General features: G+C 42.7%; 1 protein-coding gene across 7 annotated transcripts in view; it reads left to right on the forward strand.

The window, feature by feature from the left end:
* The window catches only part of LOC124112856 (protein fantom-like), a 61,381-nt gene that overhangs the window by 7,942 nt on the left and 28,293 nt on the right, over nucleotides 1-25,146 (forward strand). For all 7 annotated transcript variants that reach the window (XM_046473015.2, XM_046473017.2, XM_046473019.2 and 4 more), the window contains exons 5-23: nucleotides 3,165-3,265; nucleotides 3,635-3,715; nucleotides 4,789-4,874; nucleotides 5,977-6,051; nucleotides 6,686-6,758; nucleotides 6,926-6,996; nucleotides 7,108-7,213; nucleotides 8,924-9,070; nucleotides 10,921-10,994; nucleotides 12,230-12,369; nucleotides 16,336-16,442; nucleotides 17,364-17,481; nucleotides 18,076-18,194; nucleotides 19,208-19,309; nucleotides 19,787-19,858; nucleotides 20,809-20,886; nucleotides 21,619-21,734; nucleotides 23,162-23,231; nucleotides 24,903-25,032. In XM_046473015.2, the coding sequence (XP_046328971.2) occupies nucleotides 3,165-3,265; nucleotides 3,635-3,715; nucleotides 4,789-4,874; nucleotides 5,977-6,051; nucleotides 6,686-6,758; nucleotides 6,926-6,996; nucleotides 7,108-7,213; nucleotides 8,924-9,070; nucleotides 10,921-10,994; nucleotides 12,230-12,369; nucleotides 16,336-16,442; nucleotides 17,364-17,481; nucleotides 18,076-18,194; nucleotides 19,208-19,309; nucleotides 19,787-19,858; nucleotides 20,809-20,886; nucleotides 21,619-21,734; nucleotides 23,162-23,231; nucleotides 24,903-25,032 (1,866 nt within the window). The remainder of the gene's footprint in view (nucleotides 1-3,164; nucleotides 3,266-3,634; nucleotides 3,716-4,788; nucleotides 4,875-5,976; nucleotides 6,052-6,685; nucleotides 6,759-6,925; nucleotides 6,997-7,107; nucleotides 7,214-8,923; nucleotides 9,071-10,920; nucleotides 10,995-12,229; nucleotides 12,370-16,335; nucleotides 16,443-17,363; nucleotides 17,482-18,075; nucleotides 18,195-19,207; nucleotides 19,310-19,786; nucleotides 19,859-20,808; nucleotides 20,887-21,618; nucleotides 21,735-23,161; nucleotides 23,232-24,902; nucleotides 25,033-25,146) is intronic.

Raw genomic sequence — 25,146 nt, forward strand, 5'->3', positions numbered from 1 at the left:
AGATTCAGGCGATGATTGCCAAAGTCTTAGCGGTGCAACAGACTGTTCACTTTTGGGAACAGCTGTTAGGGCTACTTGTGTCAGCCCAGGACTGCACCGATCGGGGTCGTCTCCAACTCCACCCGCTGCAACGGTTTCTAATCCAGTTGTTAGCACAGGAGGAGAACAGTGCGACCGTTGCCTACCGGATCGGCTCTGACCGCATCTGGAGTGGTGGACGGTCCCTTGCAACATCTTATCAGGTGTCTCTATGCGGCCCTTCCGCGCCATGTTGAACCTGTATACAGACGCCTCTCTAGTGGGCTGGGGCGCCCATCTAGAGGGGGAGGGGAGCTCGGGGCTGTGGTGCGAAGACGAACAAGGTCTTCACATCAATTGCCTTGAGTTCAAGGCAGTGATAAACGCAGTCAATCACTGGAAGCATCGTCTCGTTGACGCCCGGCTCATGCTGGCGACCGACAACACGACAGTAGTGTCCTATGTGAACAAACTGGGGGGAACCCACAGTCACTCGCTACTCGATCTCGCGTTCTAGTTTTACGCTCTGGTGGACAGTGTCCCATGCCAGGGACGCGCCCGTCACATCCCAGGTGTGCGGAACGTACTGGCCGACGCTCTATCGAGGCCTCGGGATCCGAGCCCCATGGAGTGGATGCTAAACCCAGTGGTGTTTCAGTGGCTGTGCGAACGTTTGGGTCGTCCGATGGTCGACCTGTTCGCAACCAGGTTCAACAATCAACTCCCGTTGTTTGTATCACCAGTCCCGGACCCGAGGGCCATCGATCACGATGCTCTCGCGTTAGACTGGACGGGCATGGACGCTTATGCTTACCCGCCGACGGCATTAATACCACTCATTCTAAGCCGGCTCCGAGGAGTTCGCTGTCGAATGTTACTGATCGCGCCCATGTGGCCGAACAGATCGTGGTACCCCGACTTGCTGGCCCAGGCCACGCAGTCGCCACTTCCACTGCCTGTGAGACCGGATCTGCTGATCCACCCTCACACCTGTCAGCTTCATCCAAACGCAGGGCAGTTCAATCTGCACGTGGATGTTGTCACCGAGCGTCTGAGGAGTAAAGGTTTTTCTCGTCGGGCGTCTCGGGCATACGTTAGTATGCATCGTGATTCTACCCAGAAGGTGTATAATGCACGTTGGGCTATTTTCACGAAGTGGTGTTGCAAACATCACATTCATTCGCCAGATAAGGTATCTGTGCAGGATATTGCTCATTTCATGTCTCACTTGCGAGAGACCCGGAAACTCTCCGGGGGTTCCATTGCCAACTATGTCTCGTCCGTTGCTACGGTACGGGACGTTGCTATGGGTACCAGTCTCTCAAAAGAGCCGGTGATTCGGGGTATTATCAAGGGTTTCAAACAGCATGATCTTAAAAAGGGCCGCCTTCGGGCCCCGGCCTGGGATCTCTCCTTAGTGTTACAATCACTTACGGAGGCTCCGTATGAACCCTTGCATAGTGCTTCGTTCCGGCATGTGACTTGGAAAACAGCATTTCTTCTCTCCTTTGCCACGGCGGCACGAGTGTCGGAAATACACACGCTCGATGTCACCAAAGTACGATTCTATAGGGGCGACGAAGGAGCGGTCCGCCTGGGCTTGCTCATGGGCTTCGTCGCTAAGAATCAGAAATTTGGCCAAACGGAGAGAGAATTCGCTGTAAGATCCATCAAAGAAATCTTACCTCCTGCTGATACCGAGGACAGATCGCTGTGTCCGGTTAGGGCCCTTAAGTATTATCTTAAGGCTTCGAATGAACGCAGACAAGGGCGTGACCGTCTGTTCATATCGTGTAACCCTAATCGCACGGTTGACATAACTCGCAACTCGATTGCGTTATGGCTTCGTTCTGTCATCAATCTGGCGTACCGGTCTGGGGGGTTACCGGTAGCGGGGTCAAACCCGCACGAGATTAGGGCGCTAGCGGCAACATTTGCCCTACACTCCAATATATCTGTTCACAGAATATTGCGGGGTTGTTACTGGCGTTCTGACTCAGTTTTTGCCAATCATTACCTCAGACGGGTCTCTGATGAAGACGTTGAGGGTGTGCACTGTCTTGGGCCGCTGATCGCGGCACAAGCAGTCATCTAAGGGGTGTGCCCGGCGCAATTCCGAACTCCTCAGGCTTCAGACCTTGCACGGTGGTCAATCTGGGTCTACTCCACCGTTCCCACAGCCGTGGGTAAGGGAGTGGGGGTCCCACAAGCCAGCACGCTCATCCACAGGTGAGTGCGGCTTTCTGTGTGTTTCTTTATTTGGATTTGACAATTATTAACCTAATTGTCTGTTGTGTATTGCAACCTTGTAATGCATGCTTTCCAATATTGAATTTAGGTCACGCGCCTATTACACACGCTTAAGTAGGCTTGTTCTCAGGATATACGGTCCGAATGAAATTAATTTCCCTCTTTTCGACTGTTTAACCTGATCTAAGATTTAGCTCACACGGATACTGTGTTCTCCTTCGCTGCGGCGATGAAATACCTATCCAGTGGAGCCGTTTGGAGTCACCAATCATTTTTGGAGTCACCAATCATTTTGGCAATGACGATTGAGCCTTACGGTATGCGCTTGACAGTGCTTTGGTATCCCTATATGGTAACGGCATGCTGGGAGCATGCGCATCGAGTGCTTCTGCCTTGTTGTTTACTTCCGCTGGTCGGAGGGAACACGAGCAGTCAGGTTTCGGGTTGTAGGTGCTCCCCACCGCCTACTGTGGTAGTCAGCCTCGGTATAACAGTGGTAACGTATTACTTAATGTAATTTGTAGAATTTTCCTATTCGGAATATTCTATAAGTAATACGTTACCACTGGGCTGATGCCCGCCCGTCCGTCCCCCGAGCACTTGCTCTCGCAAGAGACAAGAGTGAAGGGTGTCACATGGCAGCTAGGTGGCTACGCACGTGCTGCATGAGGTAATTGAGATCTCTGTGGAAGATTTTGCTATAAGAGCATTTGTGGGGGACAACAGCCTCGGTATAACAGTGGTAACGTATTACTTATAGAATATTCCGAATAGGAAAATTCTACAAAACTCCATTTCACCTCACCTCACCTCACATGCAATCTCATCTGTTTGTTAATGTCAATAGTATCATAAAACAGGCTTCTCTGAGTTTATAACTAGTTTTGTATTTAAAGGTGGAAAGAAAGTCCGGGACATCGAAGCTGAAGATAGGATGGAAGAAATGAATGAGAGGATGAGAGAATATGAGAAGCAAAATGCTCAGCTTAAAGAAAGGGTAATGCTCTTACACCATGTACAGCCTTATTTCTGTTCATCAGTTTCAAAATAAGCAGTTAAATATACATGATATAATTAAGTCAGTGATTGAAATTAAGCATGAAATTCAGATTTTTTTGCCTGACCCAATGTTAAACATTAAAGATTAAGGTGGTGCTGAGATTCAAATACTATTGCAGCAACCACCTCAAATACCCCGGGAACCCGTCTTAATTGATTAGAGTTTGAGAGTTGCATTGGCTCATTCTCTTATATCATGTACATACAAATTGGTAGGGATAAACAAATATCAATATGAGCAATGTATTGGCATTTAGTGACGAGTCGCCATTATTTCATGTTTACCTGATTCTGTTTTGTATTTCAGTTGATGTTAGCCAAACAACAAGCAAATGCAGCTAGTAAAAGGCCAACAGCCTATGAACATGTTCAGTCAAGAATCAATACGGTATGGACAGAAGATAGTTTTTGTATTACAAATACCAAAATTTGACAATGTTTATTTTCAAATCTAGAGGGCTCCATAGTTCATCTGATTTTGTATTAACATAGAGAAGCATTACCATGATTATTGAGAACATTTTAGTTCAGTTAATAACATGGGTTGAAGTGAGTTTTGCTCATTAAAGAAATACCTAATATTGACATTAAAATCTGAACAAACCCATTTATAATGTCATAATGGTTTATCTTTGTCAGATATGTTTTTTTCCATATAATCCATGTAAGAAACCATGGAATTTGTTTCGCATCACTTACGGTGAGAGTCTGTCATGATGTAATGCCAGGAATATTCAAACGGTCTCTGTCCACAATAGTTGACTGATTACACAGAGAACCAACCTGTCACGACCCTATTTGTCCATTTTTCTGGAAGATTAATGTGATTAAAACTTCTGTGAAATAAATTGAAATAACAACATCCCAGGATTTAGTGATCAGGAAATATATTAGTTGGTACTCTCAATTGGTTCACTGAGGACAGTACTGTCTTGTTGTCATGGTTACAGTTACCCTGATGCAGTTACTCTCAAAACAAAGATAACAAGATGATGATGAATCTTTTGATCAAGGGACCCGTGAAGATCATGGGTAGAATAGGCCTTCAGCAATCGATGCTTGCTGTGAAAGGCATTTGCTTGTCGTAGGAGGCGACTAGCGAGATCAGGTGGTCAGGCTCGCTGACTTGGTTAATATATGTCATGATATCCCAGTTGTGTGGATGCATGCTCATGATGTGAATCACTGGATTGTCGGGTCCAGACTCGATTATCTACAAAACACCTTAATATTGCTGAAATATTGCTGAGTGCAGGATTAAACAACAAACAAACAAACTAATACAAAGACCTCCAGGAATAACTTCAGTATGGTAATACAAAGCATGAACAGAATAAATTATGATGTGACAAGCAAGTGACATCACAACAAATATTATGATGTCATGTCATCCATACAGGCTAGCTAAGTGGATGGCAGATTGTTAATGAGTCATGCTAAATATTCACCTGATCTGTTTAGGGTATTGCGAAACAGACCGTCCAGATCGACCCACGAATTACAAAGAATATCCGAGTGATGGGACCTCCTATGGAGACTGGCAGAAGGTAAGCATTTGGACTCCAGTTGACTTTCATTTGCTTATTATCATTTTATTCCTGATTCCTGGAATGGTTCTGTATACTACTCAAAATTTGCTAAGGATCACCACCTCACGGAGACGATTGCCCACTGTATGAGTTGAAACGTTAATGTCACTGGCGTTCCGCAGGTCATTTCTGGGTGTGATGGCAGACACGAAGTATTGACGTCTTGCTGCAATCAGGAGAAACATGTCTACCCGCTGTTGATGAAACGCTGTCGACCACCAGCATATCTCGGGGTAGCTGATCAGTTCTGATATTGATTCCATGTCTTGCTGATCACACTTTGACTGACACCAAAGACGTTTGCAACATGACATTATGTTGCCCCAATTTCCAGCATGCCTTTGCATCTGCCTAATTCTTCTGTCATCAAATGATGTCTTTGACACTAAGGCGGCATAAGTGGAATTGGTTGTTGCAATCCTCAGTTGCAAATGTTATTGTGCTCTCTGATAATGATGTGCAATGATTCTGTCACGATACATCCAAACACAAGTTTACAAGTCCCTTGTGCACATCCTGCCCATGACTGCATGCTTCTGTCTGTTCATTATGATATTGAGGTCTTGTAGGGGTTACCCGATCATTGTGTACCGGGATGTTTCAATATTTATTTGTTGGATGACTTTTTGATAACATCAAAACATCATCCTTAGAAAACTTTCAGTGGTATATAAAATCCAGATAACAAATACCTAATCACATTACAATCAGATCTAAGTTCTCGCTATCGCTAAACAAAGATCTGAGGACATCCCATTACAGGTCATGCAGAACAACCTTTCATCCAACCAATCACAGCGTCACTTACCAAATCGTGAAAGTGTCAGTTGGAATGTGTTTCTAATCATGCAACCTTCGCTTCCGAGGGATAAACATTTGAACGGAGCGAGAACTTAGATCTGATTTGAACGAGATTGACAAATACCTGAGACACATTTATAAACCATTTGCTTGTTTAATGAGACAGAAAATAGTTTATGAAAAAATTAGGTAGTCAGACCTGATGTAATTGATATAGTACATTGTCTCATCTCATGTGTTTCATTCATTTGTTCTGTAGAGGTCCACACAGCCCCACCGGCCCCAGGTATGGCCACAGTGTGTTGGAAGAAACGAGACATGAGAAGAGGAATCTGTAAGTTCTTCATATTTCTGTATCTTGCTGAAAGTTGCATAATTTACCCTTCATTTGTTAATCTTTAAACTGGGGGCATGGGTGGCCCAGTTGTCTAAGGCGCTGCGATTCGCTGTGCAGAGTTGCGTCCCATGGGCAAATCAGAAACCTATGATTGTGCGTTCGAATCCCGGTTCGCCCCGATTATGTTTCTAGGTTTGTCAGCACCATACCCGTGCTCGTGGGTTTCACTGAAGTGGTAAACGTCTGAGACCTGCATCACTTCGGGCTTTCCTCCAACATTAAGCTGACATGCCGCAATATAACTGGAATAATATTAAAAGCGGCAGTAAACCCAACTCACTCACACTAATCTTTAAACTGATACTTAAACTTTATAGATACAATAAAAATAGTACTTGCAATATGGATATCATGGCAATTAATGTGGATCTGCTCTAGCTGTATTGACCACTGATCTGCTTGTGGCCTGAATAGCTTTCAATTTGGGCTGGGACGGGTAATTCGGGTACTCGGGTTGGGTGGGTTGGATAGGACTTCAACTTCAAACTGTCACTCATATCGATATACTTATAATATCCCTTACAGTGACCATGACTCAAGTCACCAACTTTGCCTCTTTATTTTATTTCAGACAACTCTATGTGAATGAGCTACAAGAACGACTCAATGTCTATGAACTTGAAATAGAAAGCCTGAAAGAACAGGTGAGTTGTGTTTAACAAGTATTTGAATGTAGCAGATAACTGGACAAGTCATGTGTTTGACAATGCCTTTTACAATATGTAGAAATAAGTTTTACGGTATATAAATTAATTCTTATATTTATATATTTGTTGGTTATTTTTCATCTAGTATTGTTTGTTTTCTTCAGAACCGTATGAGGGAATCAGAATTCGAAGAAGATATTCTGAAAATCAAGCAGCAAATTACTGCTGAACAAAAGTAAGATATGTTTTCACATCTTTGTTAAATTTGGTATGGAACATCCACAGCTTACAATGTTATCTATATTTCAGTTAGTTCCATAAAACCTATGCCATGAACTGTTTTCAGAGTTAACCTACAAGAGAACATTGATATGATCCGACTCCAACGCGAAGTGAAGGAGAAGTCAACACGATTGACGGCTCTCCAAGATAAATACTCATCACTGGAGGAGGTTTGTGCCAATTATACCAGGGTAGAATAGGCCTTCAGCAACCCATGCTTGCCGTAAAAGTCGACTATGCTTGTCGTAAGAGGCGACTAATGGGATTGGGTGGTCAGGCTCGCTGACTTGGTTGATGCATGTTATTGACCCCAATTGCATGGATCGATGCTCATGATATTAATCACTGGATTGTCTGGTCCAGACTCGATTATTTACAGACTGCCGTCATATAGCTGGAATATTGCTGAGTGCAGCGTTAAACAACAAACCAACCAACCAATATACACACAGAAAATTTAATTCACCTATATTATTTCAGTCTCAATAGATCAATGAAGACAATGACATTTGTATTAAATATCTATTTCAGGTTTGATCATGTTTTAATTTGTCCTTCCCGAGGCAAGGGAGTTAACTGACTTTAAAAGTCCCGTTTCCACCCTTGCCGAACTAGGCAGGAATTATGGAGTTATAGTTTGGCTACAAGAGAACATTGATATGATCCGACTCCAACGCGAAGTGAAGGAGAAGTCCACGCGCATAGTCCAATCAAAATCACGGGACATAATCAACATTGGGTTCATAAACAACATGGCGACTGCCTTGCAGATTTTTGGTCGATTGCAGGATTTGCAGAGCATGTGTACTGTCAACTGGACGTTGACAGAATGTTTTCATGTTTTTAATCAAAGTGGTCAAGTGATTTGATGTACTTAAAGAGGTAGGGCCTATTTTATTACAATATAGATCTTGATTATCGATCAGATCATCTGGACTGGGCGCCGCTATTTTGTTTGAAGAAAGTGCAAGTGATATGAGAGGTGGAATCTGATAGGAGGGACATAGAAGGGACATAACTCGTAACCCCCACGGCTTTGATCGAGCCACGAAATTTGCCTCAGGAAGATGATCTGAATCAGATATTGCAGGGTTCAAAATTCCTTGTATTTTCGTGCTGATGTCACAGTTAAAAATGTTTCTGGTGCCTGAAAGTCACGCTGGGCAATGCCTATTACGAGAACACAAATAATCGTGACCAACACATGGAAAGTGATGAAAATGTGAACATGCCTAATGCACAGACTGATTCAGAAAAATAGGTTATTCAGAAAGGATAATGTCCCTTCTATGTCCTGCCTCTTGACCAATCTGATACCACCTCTCATATTACTTGCCTTGGCTTCAAACAAAATGGTGGCACCCAGTCAAATCAATCTTTTCAATAATCAAGATCTTTATTGTAATCAAATGGATTTTACCTCGCGAAGTGCATCAAAGTACTTGATGACCTTGATTAAAGGCATGAAAAGATTTGGAAAATATCTGTCACAGCCGAGTTGACGGTACATGTGCTTTGCAGATCCTGCAAAACGGCATTTTTTTTCCTCCAGGATGTCTCGTTAGTCTCGTTAGTCCAGCCAAAATTTAACTCTGGAATTCAATCATAGTCAGAGGTGGAAACTGGACTTTATGGTCAGTTAACGCCCTTGCCTCGGGAAGACGGTTTAGCCAGCTGATGTTTTGTATCATGAGCATATACAAATGCCCCTATAAATACATTGACATTCTCAACAGTAATCATACTAAAGGCAGGGTTTCTTGACTAATCATGCGACCAGGGCTTCATTTTACTGGAGTGGAGGACCCGTTATCTGTGATTGCCTGACTGTTTTGTTCAGAAATGTTAATACCAGCTGCTGTGTGCCTCTTTTCCCACAGAACACTCGTGTGATAAAGATGAACCATGACCAGGTGCTGATGAAGATGGAGGAGCTGAACATGAAGCTGAAGGATGAAGAAAACAAGAGCCTCACTCTACAGAACGAACTCAAGTACAACTCGGCCAATCAGAGGAAGGTGGTGGAGGTAGGATGACTCTCAGTGTCAGTTGATTCAAAGTTTGGTCAGCATACATGATAATGCCACATGCAGCATGTCTCTTACTGTGGCCTTGTCACCAAGGCACCACAATTCGCTGTTTAAGGTTGCTTCCCCTTGGCTTGCCAGAAACCTATGATTGTGGATTCGAATCCTGGTTCACACTGATTAAGTTTCTAGGTTTGTCAGCACCATACCCGTGCTCGTGGGTTTCACCGAAGAGGTAAACAAGCTGAGACCTGCATCACTTACACCTTTCCTCCCACATTAAAGCCTAGTGGTTAAAGCGTTCACTCGTCAGGCCGAAGACCCGGGTTCGATTCCCGACATGGGTACAATGTGTGACGCCCATTTCTGGTGTCCCCCGCAGTGATATTGCTGGAATATTGCTAAAAGTGGCGTTAAACCATACTCACTCACTCACTGTCACACTCATTAAGCTGACACACTGGGATATACCGGTAACTTGAATATTGTTAAAAGCGGTGTAAGATCCAACTCACTCACATACTTAAAAACACCAACTCCCAGTGTGTAGAATTGATCCCCAGTGACTCATGCCTCACTCACTCACTCACTCACTCTCACACTCATTAAGCTGACACACCATGATATAACTTGAATACTGTTAAAAGCGGTGTAAGATCCAACTCACTCACATACTTAAAAACACCAACTCCCAGTGTGTAGAATTGATCCCCAGTGACTCATGCCTCACTCAATCACTCACTCACTCTCACACTCATTAAGCTGACACACCATGATATAACTTGAATACTGTTAAAAGCGGTGTAAGATCCAACTCACTCACATACTTAAAAACACCAACTCCCAGTGTGTAGAATTGATCCCCAGTGACTCATGCCTCACTCACTCACTCATTCACTCACTCTCACACTCATTAAGCTGACACACCATGATATAACTTGAATACTGTTAAAAGCGGTGTAAGATCCAACTCACTCACATACTTAAAAACACCAACTCCCAGTGTGTAGAATTGATCCTCAGTGACTCATGCCTCACTCACTCACTCACTCTCACACTCATTAAGCTGACACACCATGATATGACTTGAATACTGTTAAAAGCGGTGTAAGATCCAACTCACTCACATACTTAAAAACACCAACTCCCAGTGTGTAGAATTGATCCTCAGTGACTCATGATTTTACGAGTTGACTAAATGAGATGGTCTGTCTCAGACTTAGCTGATGGTCTGTCATGGTGCCCGAATGGCATAAATCATTGCTCATACAATTTGTCTCTGGTTTGCCTGGTCCTGACATGATTATTTACAAGCCATATTGATATAACTTGAATCTTGCTGACAGGCCTTGAACAATATCCACTCATTCACTAATAAGTTTATCGATGTATTATGCATGCAAAAGTTTAGTCATTTTTGTATCGTTTTGTTGATGCATTAAGAATAGGACTGGTGAGGTAGCCTAGTGCTGAAAGCGTTTGCTTGTCATGCTGAATACCCAGGTTCGATTCCTCACATGGGTACAATGGGTGAACCCCATTTCTGGTGTCCCCCTGCCATGATATTGCTGGAATATTGCAGGGTAAAACCATACTCACTCACTCACTTATTTAGAATATTGCAAATAGGTATAGAGGAAACACTGGACATTATGTCCAAAGGACAACAAATGCTTAAGTTTGTTTCTCACTGCACCGTTTGGAAATGTGTTCATTTTACTCAATTATTCGCTCCATTTGACATTATTCTTGAGTATCTTGTATTGTCTTATTAACCTGTAATGCCATTGACCGATGAGGAGCATTTGTGAAATATTACCCAATTCTTTCCTTGTATTTTCATTGAACAGCTCCAAGAACAGGTGTCTGACCTGCAGAAGGAAAGCAACATCTTGAAAGAGGCAAATGAAAAGCTTGTTAGCAGGTACAGTCAATTATGTACAATCAATCTTTATGACCTTTTTCTTTCAAAGACATGTTTAATAATAAATATTTATACAGAAGCTATTCTAGTACACTTGTAAGAATAGATGTCTACAATTAGTTCTGGGCCCTGTTACTCAAAGTGATCTCAAAGTGATCAGAACTCCCATACTTTAACATAGGCTTATGATGGTCTTAGGGCTAAGATAGCTTTGTAAAATGGGGCTCTGGGTGATAAATGAACATGAAACTCAATCATTACATCAATTTGAATTAGCCCAGGCAAAATAAGGGTTTCACTTGGAACAAATTGCAACAGAATATTTCATCCCAATGCATTTCTATAAGGTCCCAAGAACAACATACTAAAAGTCCCAAGCAATCCCAGTTTGGGTAATAGGTCTAATTTGCATGCGTTGCTGAATATTTATTTGGAAACTTGGCAAAGACAGGACCCACACCAGCGTTAGAAACTAACATTTTTAGTCCACTAGTCCTTATAATGATAATACATAGCAAAACCCTTAAATATGGCAAATTTCTACTAGTCCTTATGATACCTTAACTATTGGGCAGTTTGGCAAGGACTACAGGACTAGAGCCAATTTCTAATGTTGCACACTTGGCGTTGAGTTTCCATCATTCCCTTTCCTCTTGTAAGGCCACCACTTGTCTTAACACTTCTCTCAACACTTGCATAAACATATAAGTCCTAGCACTCTGTTTTGGAGTTAAAGGATTCCACAGTCTGGACTCATTTATAGAAGACTTGGTGGCCATCTTGAAATTGGTGGCCATCTTGAATTTGTAAAGATTTGTCAATTGTCGAAAACGTTCAGTAGGTGTCTGAATAGCTGAATATCTTTTTAGAAACATAGTATGGCTATTTTGCAATAAAACACAAGCTTTTTTCATCAGTAGATTGAACCTCATCTGAAAAATGGAAGATTTATTAATAATTAGCGGCCATAATGGATTATGCAATTTACACATATTTCCCAAACTTGGATTGCTTGGGAGTTTTAGTATGTTGTTCTTGGTACCTTAAAGAAACGCATTGTGGTGAAATAAATTCTGTTGAGTGAATAATTGGCCTTGATTGCCTGGTAGATGAAATTTGAGGCTCATTGGAGGTTTTGTAATGACATATCTAAAACCGATCTTCTGCCTTAAAAGAATACATGTTTGTGTACATTAAGATTATGTTAAGCAAGCATGGTTTGTACATTATTACAGTGCGTTTGATCTCGAGAGAGAGCGTGAGTGGAGGCAGCGGGAGAACGCCCTCAAGGTGCAGATAGCTCAGCTGGAGGCCACTCTCAAGGCCGACCTGGGAGAGAAGGGAGGCATCATTGATAAATACGCAATGGAGAGGGGTTCGTTGTTCCTTCTGCATATTTATATCAAATCATGTGAAGTACTTCCAGAATATTCATAGCGTTCTTTTTCCAATTTTCACCTACCGCCTCCGTGTGGTAGAGCATCCGCCCGGAGAGCGGAAGGTCCAGGGTTTGATTCCTGGCCGCGTCATACCAAAAGACGTTAAACCATGGTACTTGTTGTTACCCTGTCTGGTGCTCGGCATTAAGGGGCTAAAACAAGGACTTGTCGGCTCGGAGTATACTGTGTCTGAGTGAGGTATTCATGTTAAGCTGCGGCATGGTATCTCAGTGAGCTAGCACTATACAGTCAAGTCTTGTTAATCCGACACTCGTTAATCCGACACTCGGCTTTATCCGACACAAATGATGGGAACCGATTGATTCAGCGCTATTTAGTCCCGTTAATCCGACATTCTCGCACTCCGACTCCGACACACCTAATTTGCAACGAATTACCGAAATCACTCATTAATCAGTCTCGTTAATCCGACACAGTGGTCAGCGTACTCCGTAATCATCTGCCCGCGAGTACACAACCCCGTGTTTTGACACGCACTGGCTGCAGAGATTAACTTTAACAATTAACACTAGATGCCGGGATCATAAAGAATTTCAAGCTTTATTATAAGAAACAAATGAAATTACACCTCGACAGTGTTGATGCTGAAGAACCACCAGCCCTAGACGTCAAGCGAACAGGGGACTTTGAGAAATGTGCCTTCAAAATGTGAGAAACAGAAAACACTGACAGACTATTTTAAGTAGATGAAGCAAGTTGTTAAGACAGTAGCACTTGCATTTACACGAGGAAACACACGGTTATTATCTATCGTGAAGATGTCCGATTTTCGATCACAAATCACTTAATTTCGTTAATCTGACATACTCGTTAATCCGACACAATCATGTGCAACTAACGATGTCGGATTAACGAGACTTGACTGTAAATCGGCATCAGTCTGGACTAGTACAAGCAGCAACACACAAACACACGCACACTATATAAGTGCAATAATCTTGGACGCGACGTTAAACCCAATTTCACCTCACCTCACCTCCAATTTTCACCAGGTGTTTTGTTGTATTTAAACATTTATTAGAATTAGATCAATGTCCTATGTAAATGTTTTCAAAGTCACATAAAAATTCAGGATATTGAAATGTGAGGGAGTGGTGCTTAACTTATTTTCATGTGTATATGCCATCGAACATCGTTGTGTCGAACTCTTGAGGACCTGGAAAAAGGTTTGAGTTATCAGGGATTTGAGACATGAGGGGACTTTTATGCCTAATTTGGATACTTGGGACGCAATTGAGTTCAAGACCACTGGGTATTCGTCACATCCAAGTTTGACACAACAAGTTTCGCCTTAATAACTTGTATGAGATTGTTGTCTATATTGTTTACATCTGCAAAAGTACATACATCGCTAGCTTCATTTAATGCAAAAAATGATTTCTAAGCGTTCCCTTTAGCATGTTCAGTCACCAGGAAGTTCTTTTAACCATACCATTTGCTCTGTGATACAAGCAAATTCCAACCCTGGTATCTATTAAATTTTTTAACTTATCCTGCATTACTTCTTAATGCATTTACTGCGGTTTTCTGACAGAGACGAACTGTGGAGATCCAGCTGCTGAAGAAAAGTTATTCCAAACAGTAGAGGCAGCATCCTCGCACAGTGGGCACGTGACCCGGAAGTCATGACGTCACATCAAAACACATAACTGCTTTGTCACCTCCACGGACGGACGTACTTTGTATCCCTTGTGTAAATTAAAGCTTATTGTTTCTATAAAAAAAAATTCTGTATTCATTGTATGCTGCTATATTGTTATCTGTTTATGGTCTGTTACCTTTGGGCCAAGGCTATTGCTTTAGCCTATCGTCCGTCTACACGGGGACTGTATGTCAACAAAGGGTGCTCCTTCCAGGCCCTCTGCTCAGACAAACACCAGGATCCATTGACAGCGTCACTGCAGTTTCTGGAGTTTCTCCTTTATTAAGTATGCTGCTATATTGTTACCTGTTATTGCTTTAGCCTATCGTCAATCTACACGGGGACTGTATGTCAACAAAGGGTGCTCCTTCCAGGCCCTCTACTCAGACAAACACCAGGATCCATTGACAGCGTCACCACAGTTTCTGTAGTTTCTCCTTTATTTGAGTCATTTGAAGGGCTCTACCATCTCTACGTACATGGTCGCTTGCCGTGTCGGTCGATCGGAGAATGACAAAAATCGCCGAACTAGTTTTGAAGCAAGCAAAGTTCAGACTGCCTGGGGGTGGTTTAACTGGCTGTTCAGACGGCTGCCTTCAAACCACTCGTCTTCCTTCTATGACCTTACAAGGATGACAGTGTTTCCACTGGCTCTGACTACCGCTGCATGGGTCAGTGAGCTTCACCCCCTCGAGGTGTCTGATTCGAACGCAGTTCTCATGGCATTGTGTGTCTGGGGCTGTGCTGGGACTTCATTGCCAAGAATCAACTCCCAGGACTCCCTGATAGATTATTCACCATTCACCATTCTCTGAGGCGGAGCTTTTATTATGCCCTGTTAGGGCATTGAAGGTCCTTCTACGATGGTCTAAAGTCTGCTGCGAGGAAATGTCTCCCCCTTGTCGCAGTCAGAGGTCAGCCGGAATACTATTTCCTTGTGACTCCGTGCGGTCATCCTCCAAGCTTATATAGTCGCTGGATTAGACCCCCCCAAGGCCAACAACATGAGATCATCTACCATGGCTCTTCACAGTAACTGCTCCATCCAGTCGATCATGGAAGGCTGTTATTGGCAAACTGACACCATCTTCGCCAGCCACTATCTCCGTGATGTAGCTTTGTAAGATGTCGCCCGTGTTCACAGTTTTGGTCCCCTGTTTGTAGGCCAACAGGTCACCAATCCCCGATGCCACTGATTCTCCGATACCCTGAGCAGGGCCCGTCGACCTCTCTGGTGTCTATCACCACATACTAGAGGGCTCTACTGCGTTCTGCATTCGCTCTTAGTTCAGTTCTAGTTTTTGGCTACCCGCCTCAATCTAGTTCTATCACCTATTCAGGTTTTCCTTTTTGCGTCGACTCTTGTTTCCTGATGACAGGAATAGTCGTAGATGTTGACACCGACACCAACGCTGACGTCAATGCCGCTGATTCCCCGTGCCCCTAGTGGGGCCCGTCAACCTCTCTGGTGTTTATCACCCCAGACTAGAGGGCTCTCCTGCATTCCACATTCACTCACTGGAATGGTCGTACATGTTGATGCTGACGTTGCTGATTCTTCGATACCCCGAGCGGGGCCCGTCGACCTCTTTGTTGTTTATCACCTCAGATTAGAGGACTCTACTGCGTTCCACATTCGCTCTTAGGTAAGTTCTAGTTTTTGGCTACCCGCCTCATTCTATTTCTGTCACCTATTCGGGTTTTTCCTTTTTGCATCGACTCTTGTTTCCTGAAGACAGGAATGGTCGTAGATGTTCCGCTCACCACTTGTATCTGGTGCGGTTTCATCGGACCTTGACAAGGGTTTATTATGGATCACATCTGAAGGTATGCCCACCGGTCGTGCCGTCTGATAGAGATGCATTAAGAAGCAATACAGGATAAGTTAAAAAATTTAGTAAAATCTAAATATTTTTTACATTTGTATACTTATCCTGCATTATGACGTATAAGTGCCCTCCCTTCATTACACTGCCTCCCCACGAAGTTTCAGATGTTATGTTTAAAGCAGTTATGTGACGTCATGACTTCCGGGTCACGTGGGGACTGTGGGAGGGTGCTGCCTCTACTGGTTGGAACATCTTTTCCTCGGCAGGTGGATCTCACACAGTTTGTCTCTCTGTCAGAAAACAGCAGTAAATGCATTAAGAAGTAATGCAGGATAAGTATACAAATATAAAACATATTTAGATTTTACTAAGTTTATTCCTTACGGCTATACTCAGTCCTTGTGTTCCAGATGAGAATGAGAAGCTAGCCCGTGACTTCCAGGAGCTGCAGCTCAAGTACTTCCAGACCAAGGAGCAGTATGACGACCTGGAGGAGAAGATGAAGTTCTTCACCAAGGTATGCAGCTTCTTCAGCAGTTTAAGGGCAGTGGATAGCTATACTCCCTGAGGCAAGGGTGTTAACTGTCTATAAAAGTCAAGTTTCCACCCTTGCCGAACTAGGCTGGAATTTCCAGGCACTATTGCAGCGCCACCAGTGGCTATAATGAGTTATGTCCCTTCTATGTCCCTCCAACTGACCAATCAGATTTCACCTCTCATGTCACTTGCAAATGTTTCAAAGAAAATGGCGGTGCCCAGTCAAGACGATCTGAGCACCTTGATTAAAAACATGAAAAGATTTGCAAAATATCTGTCTATGCCCAGTTGGCAGTACACATGCTTTGCAAATCATTCAGTCGAATGAAATCTACTCATTGAAATCCATTTTGTTTACGAACTGGATGTCTAGTTCGTTACCCGATTTTGATTGGACTATGCATAGTCCAGCCCAAATGTAACTCCGGAATTCCTGCCTAGTTCGGCAAGGGTGGAAACTGGAGTTATTTAGTCAGTTAACACCCTTGCCTCGGGAAGACGTGGATAGTTTCGTGGTTAAAGCATTAGCTTGTCATGCTGAAGACCAGGGTTATATTCTGCATCTGGGTACAATGTGTGAAGACTATTCCTGGTGTCACCCTGCCTTGATATGGCTAAATTAATGCTGAAAGAAGATTAAAACCCTACTGACTCAATGTGCAGCAATTTGATGTGCAGAGTTGCTTCCCTTGTCAATCCCAGGATCACCAAAATGCTTAACATTTATTACATCTGTCTCCTATGTCTGTGTGGTCTTACCGCCCATATTAAGCAGTACAGTGATATGGACCAGCTTACTACTAGGTTGAAAATGTATATTACCATGATCACTTTCTAATGAGAATGCAGAACAAATGTTGTACACAGTGCCAACTAAGTGAGTCCTCTATGTCCTGTGCAGGAAAGTGCTGTAGACTTCACAGAGATGGAGGAGGCATTAGTGTTGGTCAAGCAGAAGAAACAGAAGGCCATGCCACAGCCGGACTTCCTACAGCAGGTTGACAATGAGATGACCAAAGGTCAGGAACTTAAAAATAATACATAATGAGGTGCTTTGATGGTGTGAAAAATTATTGTTTTACACAAACTTATATAAGAAAGACTAGTTTCATGAATGTTTGAAATAACTATCAACCACTCGATCTCTGACAACAAATTTAACTTGTGTATGGTTTTAATAGATGCCCATCTTTGTTCATAGTTTTTATATAATTCTTCTCAGGGGAGACTCACTCCATGAAGCTTCTTAAATTCTTTCCTTGTGATGGACCTGGATTAACAGTGATATTAATAGAAAGTTAAATAAAAAGAAAGAAAACATTTTAAATTACTAACTGTTATAATCTTTTTTTGGGGGGGGGGGGGGATATGTTTGTGAGTGAAGAGTGGACTTGTCAAAGGTGATGTGAGGGGCGGTCGGGTAGCCTAGTGGTAAAAGCCTTTCGCTCGTCACGCCGAAGTTCCGGGTTCGATTCCCAACATGGGTACAATGTGTGAAGCCCATTTCTGGTGTCCCCCGCCATGATATTGCTGGAATATTGCTAAAAACGGCGTAAAACCATACTCACTCACTCACTCACTCACTCACTCTAAGGTGATTTTGTATTGTCCAGACTACCACAGACAGCTGCTGGAACTCCAGGCGGAGTACGCCGAGACAGTCCACGAACTGGAGAAGACCCGCAACATGCTGATGGTCCAACACAAGATCAACAAAGACTACCAGACAGAGGTAATGGACGACAACAGGCTACCACACTGTGTTCAGGGTTGAAGTTTCCTGTCATGTCTTGTTTGGACATGATTGGGTGGCCCAGTCGTGTCAGGCGCCCCGATTCGCTGTGCAGAGTTGCGTCCCTTGGGCACGCCAGAAACCTTTGATTGTGGGTTCGAATCCCGGTTCGCCCCGATTATGTTTCTAGGTTTGTCAGCACCATACCCATGCTCGTGGGTTTCACCGAAGTGGTAAACGTCTGAGACCTGCATCACTTCGGGCTTTCCTCCAACATCAAGCTGACACGCCGTGATATAACTGGAATACTGTTAAAAGCAGCATTTAACCCAACTCATTCACTGATTGGACGTGAAATGTGGATTGTGAATAAAAGGAAGCCAGTGAGTGCTCAGACCAATTCAGTTCAGCTTACATCACTGGTTTCTTCCTGGACAACATGTACCAAGGTCATGTGGCCGTCTGCTCTACACATTGCTTCAGTGTCAGGCAATGACAGGTTCACACAGAGTTCATGCACAGAGCAGGGCTCGTTTGACTTCTTTGAGCTATGATCAGCCTACTATAACTAGGCACATGTCGCAATTGTAACACATAGTTGATGTATGTTTTCACAGTGACAAACTGTGCACTAACCCATGATGTACAGATGATAGCACCCGTGAAGATCCGGGGTGGAATAGGTCTTCAGCAACCCATGCTTGCCACAAAAGGCGACTATGCTTGTCGTAAGAGGCGACTAACGGGATCGGGTGGTCAGACTCGACTTGGTTGATGCATGTCATCATATACTAATTGTGTGGATCAATGCTCTGGATCAATCACTGGATTGTTTGGTCCAGACTCGATTATTTACAGACCGCTGTCATATAGCTGTAATGTGGCGATAAACAACAACAAACAAACAAAACAAACTGATGATGGATATGCATGATTTTGAATTTCCCATTTCAGTAAATACCGGCTGCTCCAAAGTGTCATTAAGACATCTGTTTGAATATTGTCATTGTCAGGTGGACATGTCAGCCGGCAAGATGGCTGATGTGAAGAAGGAGTACGAGATGAAACTGGATGAGTTTGCCCGACTTCTCGATATACGCCAGGCTAGAATAAAGGTAATACATGGTCCTAAGGTAGCCATGTTAAATGACCAATCACTGAGCAAGGATGCTAAACATCATTCTCTTCAACCATAGGAATGTGAGGTGGTTATTGCAGATGCCTGTTGATATCGGCCTGGGGAGCTGTGACACAAAGAGCAGGGATAGACACTGCCACTGGTCTGCTAGTCCACGACTAATGAAAATCTTTAGGGACTAGTTGTTTTCTTCCCAACCTATTTTACAGATACCATTAGTCCAAAACTAGCTGTGGACTAGTTGGATATGAGTCTTTATGACCAATGGTGCCTACCTGTGAAAGCAGAAGAAGCTTCGAGAAATTATTATCCTAAAGGGTGAACATTTCAGGCTTTGTTCAATGAATGTAACTTGTATGTGTCACATGAAATGGTTTAGATGCTGTTTGTTTTTGTTGTCAATGGTGATGTTTTCAAGTGTGTTACATATTCATGATTTATGAATGTCCTGCAGAAACTTGAAGCTCAGCTGCGTGACGTTGCTTATGGAACCCGACAGTACAAGATCATGCCACCAACTGAAGATGTGAGTCTTTGCTAATTTACTCCTATGTACAAACTCAGAGATAGAGCTGTTACAGACAAAAGACGGGTTATTTTTGTGATTGTATGCCTCACATCCCATGACACCATGAAATCAAGAAGTAAACACTTCGAGGGGGACGGGGGGAGAGTGACTGTTAAAATTTTGCATTGGGCAAATGTGTTTTGTGGCCGATTCGATGTAATAAGCGCCCCGCTCTAATAAGCGCCCACGGCGATATTTGGTTATAGAAAGGCTAGTGAACAATCCCAATTAGCACCCTTCCGAATGATCAATGTACACAAGACTTGATTTGTGTATAATATGCACTCGTGTGTGATATGCGCCCTAAATTATGGGCAATTAAATTCTTGAAAATATATCTGTCGTGTATAATACACACAGACTTTTCTTTTGTATCATTTCAGGCTGTCAGCATAAACCACGAAATATACAATCTTTCAACTCTGTTTTTTTTTTTCTCACCAAAATTATATTCTAATAAGAACCCCCTATTTTTAATTTTGAGAGCGCCCTGGGGGCTTATTACGTCAAATACGGTAGATGAATTAGGCTAAAACAAAATAGTAGTTGTGGTTCTGAGGGACCGCTGCATCATCATTCAGTCTGCTGCATGTTTCGTTTTATATTTCCATTTTAAAAAAAAAGTCCTCATACTTGAAAACAATGTGATCCAATATAGCACGAAATTATTCCCCTTTACATTCGCACTGCTTTACTGCACATCTCATGTTTTGGTAATGGGGCCAATACGAGTTTGTGAAGGGAGGCTCTTTCCCGGGTTGATCGTACACTATTTATTTGGTTACATACTAGTTTGAACAAGCAAAGAAACCACCGCACACCCGCACTATATTTTCAAAAGCCACTGCCTGAGAACCAATTCTTTTCTTTTTTTTAAGCCTAAGTTCATGGCTTTTATTTATTTTCAGGAGGATTCAACTATAGAGTTTGATGAGACGATTCATCTGGAAAGAGGACAGAATCTCTTTGAAATACATATCAACAAGGTGAGTCCCATGTTCCGACAATGTAAGTCATGGGACCAGTAATACAGTGTTGTTGTGTCATATTACCAGTAAAGATGTTTGAAACCTTTTGAGCTCACTCTCCTTTATTTTCGATTTAAGATGATGTAACTTTACAGTAGGCCTGGCTATTGATATAGATCATAGAGATCATAATCATTAACTAAATATCGATCAATTATTGATAAATATCAGAGAAGTGACTTTGAGCAAATATGCAAAAATGTGCGAAGAAAATCAACACACTTCATACCGCTGGTGAGTGGTGACACATTTATGCATGGATTACTTTGTGGACATAAGATTTATAACAAAAACAGTTGCTTTCCTTCTTTGGCAATTGAAGTGATTGACAATAACAGGTCTGTTTTGGTAAATTTAAACTTAATTTCATCACAATTGTTTGTGTGGGATATTATCGATGACACAGTTGTCATATTGTTAAACGTTAATATTTCTTCCCATCGACGATAATTCCGATTCTCATTTTTATCCAGCCTTACTTTATAGTCTTGCAGAATCCCCATCAGCACTATGGTCTTGTATCAGAATTTAAAAACAAATGCAGAAAAACAAGAAATTCTAGAAAGTATTTAATGAAACCTCTGTCTCATTGACTCCCAGTCAGACAGGATGATAATATTTCTACAAGACAAAATAGGAATGTTTATTTCAAAGGGACAAGTTTAAGATTTTGCTACTTCCCCATGCCAGGTGAGCCTGTCTAATGATGCACTACGTGCCCTTGGGGATGAAGAGCCATCAATATTCTGCACATGGGAGTTCTTCGAATTTGAGATTCAGTCCACGCCAGTCAACAGGGGACCAAGGTAAGACATCTAGGGGGACTGTTCTCCGTGGTCATCAGTCAACAGGGGACCAAGGTAAGAGATCTAGGAGGACTGTTCTCCGTGGTCACCAGTCAACACTTACCAAGGTAAGAGATCTAGGAGGACTGTTCTCCGTGGTCACCAGTCAACAGGGGATCAAGGTAAGAGATCCAGGAGGACTGTTCTCCGTGGCCACCAGTCAACAGGGGACCAAGGTAAGAGATCTAGGAGGACTGTTCTCCGTGGTCACCAGTCAACAGGGGATCAAGGTAGGAGATCTAGGGGGACTGTTCTCCGTGGTCATCAGTCAACAGGGGATCAAGGTAAGAGATCTAGGAGGACTGTTCTCCGTGGTCATCAGTCAACAGGGGACCAAGGTAAGAGATCTAGGAGGACTGTTCTCCGTGGTCACCAGTCAACACTTACCAAGGTAAGAGATCTAGGAGGACTGTTCTCCGTGGTCATCAGTCAACAGGGGACCCAGGTAAGAGATCTAGGAGGACTGTTCTCCGTGGTCACCAGTCAACACTGACCAAGGTAAGAGATCTAGGAGGACTGTTTTCCGTGGTCACCTGTCAACAGGGGATCAAGGTAAGAGATCTAGGAAGACTGTTCTCCGTGGTCATCAGTCAACAGGGGACCAAGGTAAGAGATCTAGGAGGACTGTTCTCTGTGGCCATCAGTCAACACTGACCAAGGTAAGAGATCTAGGATGACTGTTCTCCGTGGCCACCAGTCAACAGGGGACCAAGGTAAGAGATCTAGGAGGACTGTTCTCCGTGGTCAGTTGCCCACTTCGAGAACAGGTCCAGGGTGCTGTTGAACAAAGCGATCTTAGTGCTAAGGTGATTGTAACTCCCATACTTTAACATAGGCTTATGACAGTCATAGTGCTAAGGTTGTTTTGTACAACGGCACCCAGGTGTTGAAAACAGTATCTTGTTCAAACTGAAGGTACATAACAATATTATAGTCACCAGATAAACAATGACCCCGTGGGGATTCTGGGTTAGAATTGGTCCCAACATATGCTGGTTGAAAGAGGAGATTTAACGGATTTAATGACTTGCCTGTCATCGTATTCCGACAGTGTGGATCGTGGATCGCTCACAATATTATTCACGGTATTGTGTGGTCCCATAATATTTACAGGCCACTGCCATATATCCATACATACACACAGAGAAGCAAACAAAGAGGTGTTTGAACAACATGCATCAATTTCCCAAGCCTCATTCCCTTTAAGGTTAATGAGTACAAGCCACAGACATTTTTCCAAAACAAAGTACAGAGAAAACAATAGTAGTATTTCTAGATCTGTATCCTAGATACATGGATCTAAAAGTTCAGTGAGCTGAACCCTTTATCAGGTGATTCATTGTTGTTTTCTGAATAACTCATGACCTAACAATGACTTTGTGTTACAGATCTGAGTACAACTTCACCTCGCAGTATGTTGTCAAAGTGGATGACTTCTTCTTACATTATTTACAAAAGGTAATACTTGTTTGCCAGCAGTTGTGTACCCTTGACTTCAACCCATCAATAGTCTGTACTACTTAGACAACCATCACATGAATTGAACTGCACCTTATTACTGCAAGTCTTCACTGCTTCACGTTAGACATGGCATGCCTCATTAATTTGGCCATAGTGTTACTGTGGTAGATGTTAAGAGGGCTCTGGGGATCTCAGGGTTTTCTGCTGTAGACGAGGATACTACTAGTTCTTCCCAAGGGCAGCAAATGATCCTGTACGTTTGGAGATTCGGGGAAAAGTAATCTGTGCTTGTATGAGCTGACTAAAGGGGTATTTTGTGGGGGTTTTAAAATGGACACTGTCCGTCCATGCTAGATGTCTCTTCTGGTGCAGATCTTGAAATCTACACCAAACTTGGTACTTTGATAGATCTAGTGGTGAACTGGTGCCTTTTGAAAGTGTGAGATTTTTTAAACGTTTATTTTAGTACTGAATTCCAGAGCAGATCTTTAAAACTGTAAAACATTACATCACCGAACTTGGCACATAGATTAGTCTAGTGGTGAACTGGTGCCTTTTGATAGTTTGGGTTCCATGGCAACAAGTTTCATATAATTATTCATGACAAGTATCTACCATTGAGGGGGATATTCTCTTGCCGCTTGTTACTGAGCCCAAAAAGTGTGGATGGTTGCTTGTGCATAGTTGCTGACTTTGTTGTGTTGCTTACGAATTTGCACCGAAAATATGATTTCTTCCTCCTTAATTCATATGAATAGTATGCCAATCAACGAAAACAAATCACAAGGACTAATTCATCATAGACACCAATTAACATGATTAAGAGAAGATAATAATTTAGCCCTACTCTGTCTGCTATGAATGCAAGCACATTTTGTTGAGCGACTGGTATAGTGTTGTATGTCCAATTGAGACACTCCTCTTACTATAGGAAGTTTCTGTAGTCAAAATAGAAACTAAGTGATAAAATTATCAACTGAGTTTCAGAATCACATGATATATTGTACTATAGACAATTCAACACAGTGAAAAGTACAAGAAAATGGAATCTAAGGCCAGTAACAGAACAAAACGGCAACAAACTTCATCACCTTATTGTAGCTATAAAACTGGATAGAATTATCATTAAACCACCCGCATGTTATCAGAAATGAGTGGGCCACTGTAACTTGATAATGCCCTCATTTTGCTTGACGACGGGCCATTATCATGCCCGTTGTTAGGCGACGTCATAGGATAGGAAAAGGTGACGTCACGTTCAATAGTGACGTCATCTGGTTTGTTCTTTGACATTTCCATATTTGTAATAGTGGGTCAGTGACATTCGTGTTGATTGCAGTAAATGTTTCAAAACCGATATTGTTGTTTCTTTTTATTTGATAACAAATTCCATCCAACTATAATAACGGTAACGCTCTTTTATCATTTGGAGAAGCCCTCAGTCGTTTCAACTGCCCTCCTTCGTCGGGCATTTAATGGAAGACCTCGGGCTTCTGCAAATAATAATGCCCTGAAAAATAGCGTTACCCTTATAGTAGAGCCCGAAATTTGTGTTCATTTTGTCGCTCCCTGGCCCTCCTCCTCTCCCCCCACCCAAGATAAACCCCTGATGTTGATATTGTATTATTCTGGCGCCTTCAAGTGACCATGCATGGTGTTGTATTGCAGGACTCTTGTACTCTGGAGCTGCACCAGTCTTTCGGCCAGGACTTCCAGACACTAGCAGTCTGTCAGCTTGTCTTCAGGGACATATTTGACAAGCCTCATGGCCGGATACATGGCACAGCCACATTGACAGGTAAAAGAATGACAGTCAATCACTTGTCACTGTATGGATTACATCAGTGTTTAATGTTGTTCCAGTGTAAGACTTGTTCACATGAAACCTACTGATATGTATTGGGAGGATTGA

The sequence above is a fragment of the Haliotis rufescens genome, unplaced genomic scaffold (assembly GCF_023055435.1).
Source record: "Haliotis rufescens isolate VD_foot unplaced genomic scaffold, xgHalRufe1.0.p SCAF_19, whole genome shotgun sequence".
NCBI classification, from domain to species: Eukaryota; Metazoa; Mollusca; class Gastropoda; order Lepetellida; family Haliotidae; genus Haliotis; species Haliotis rufescens.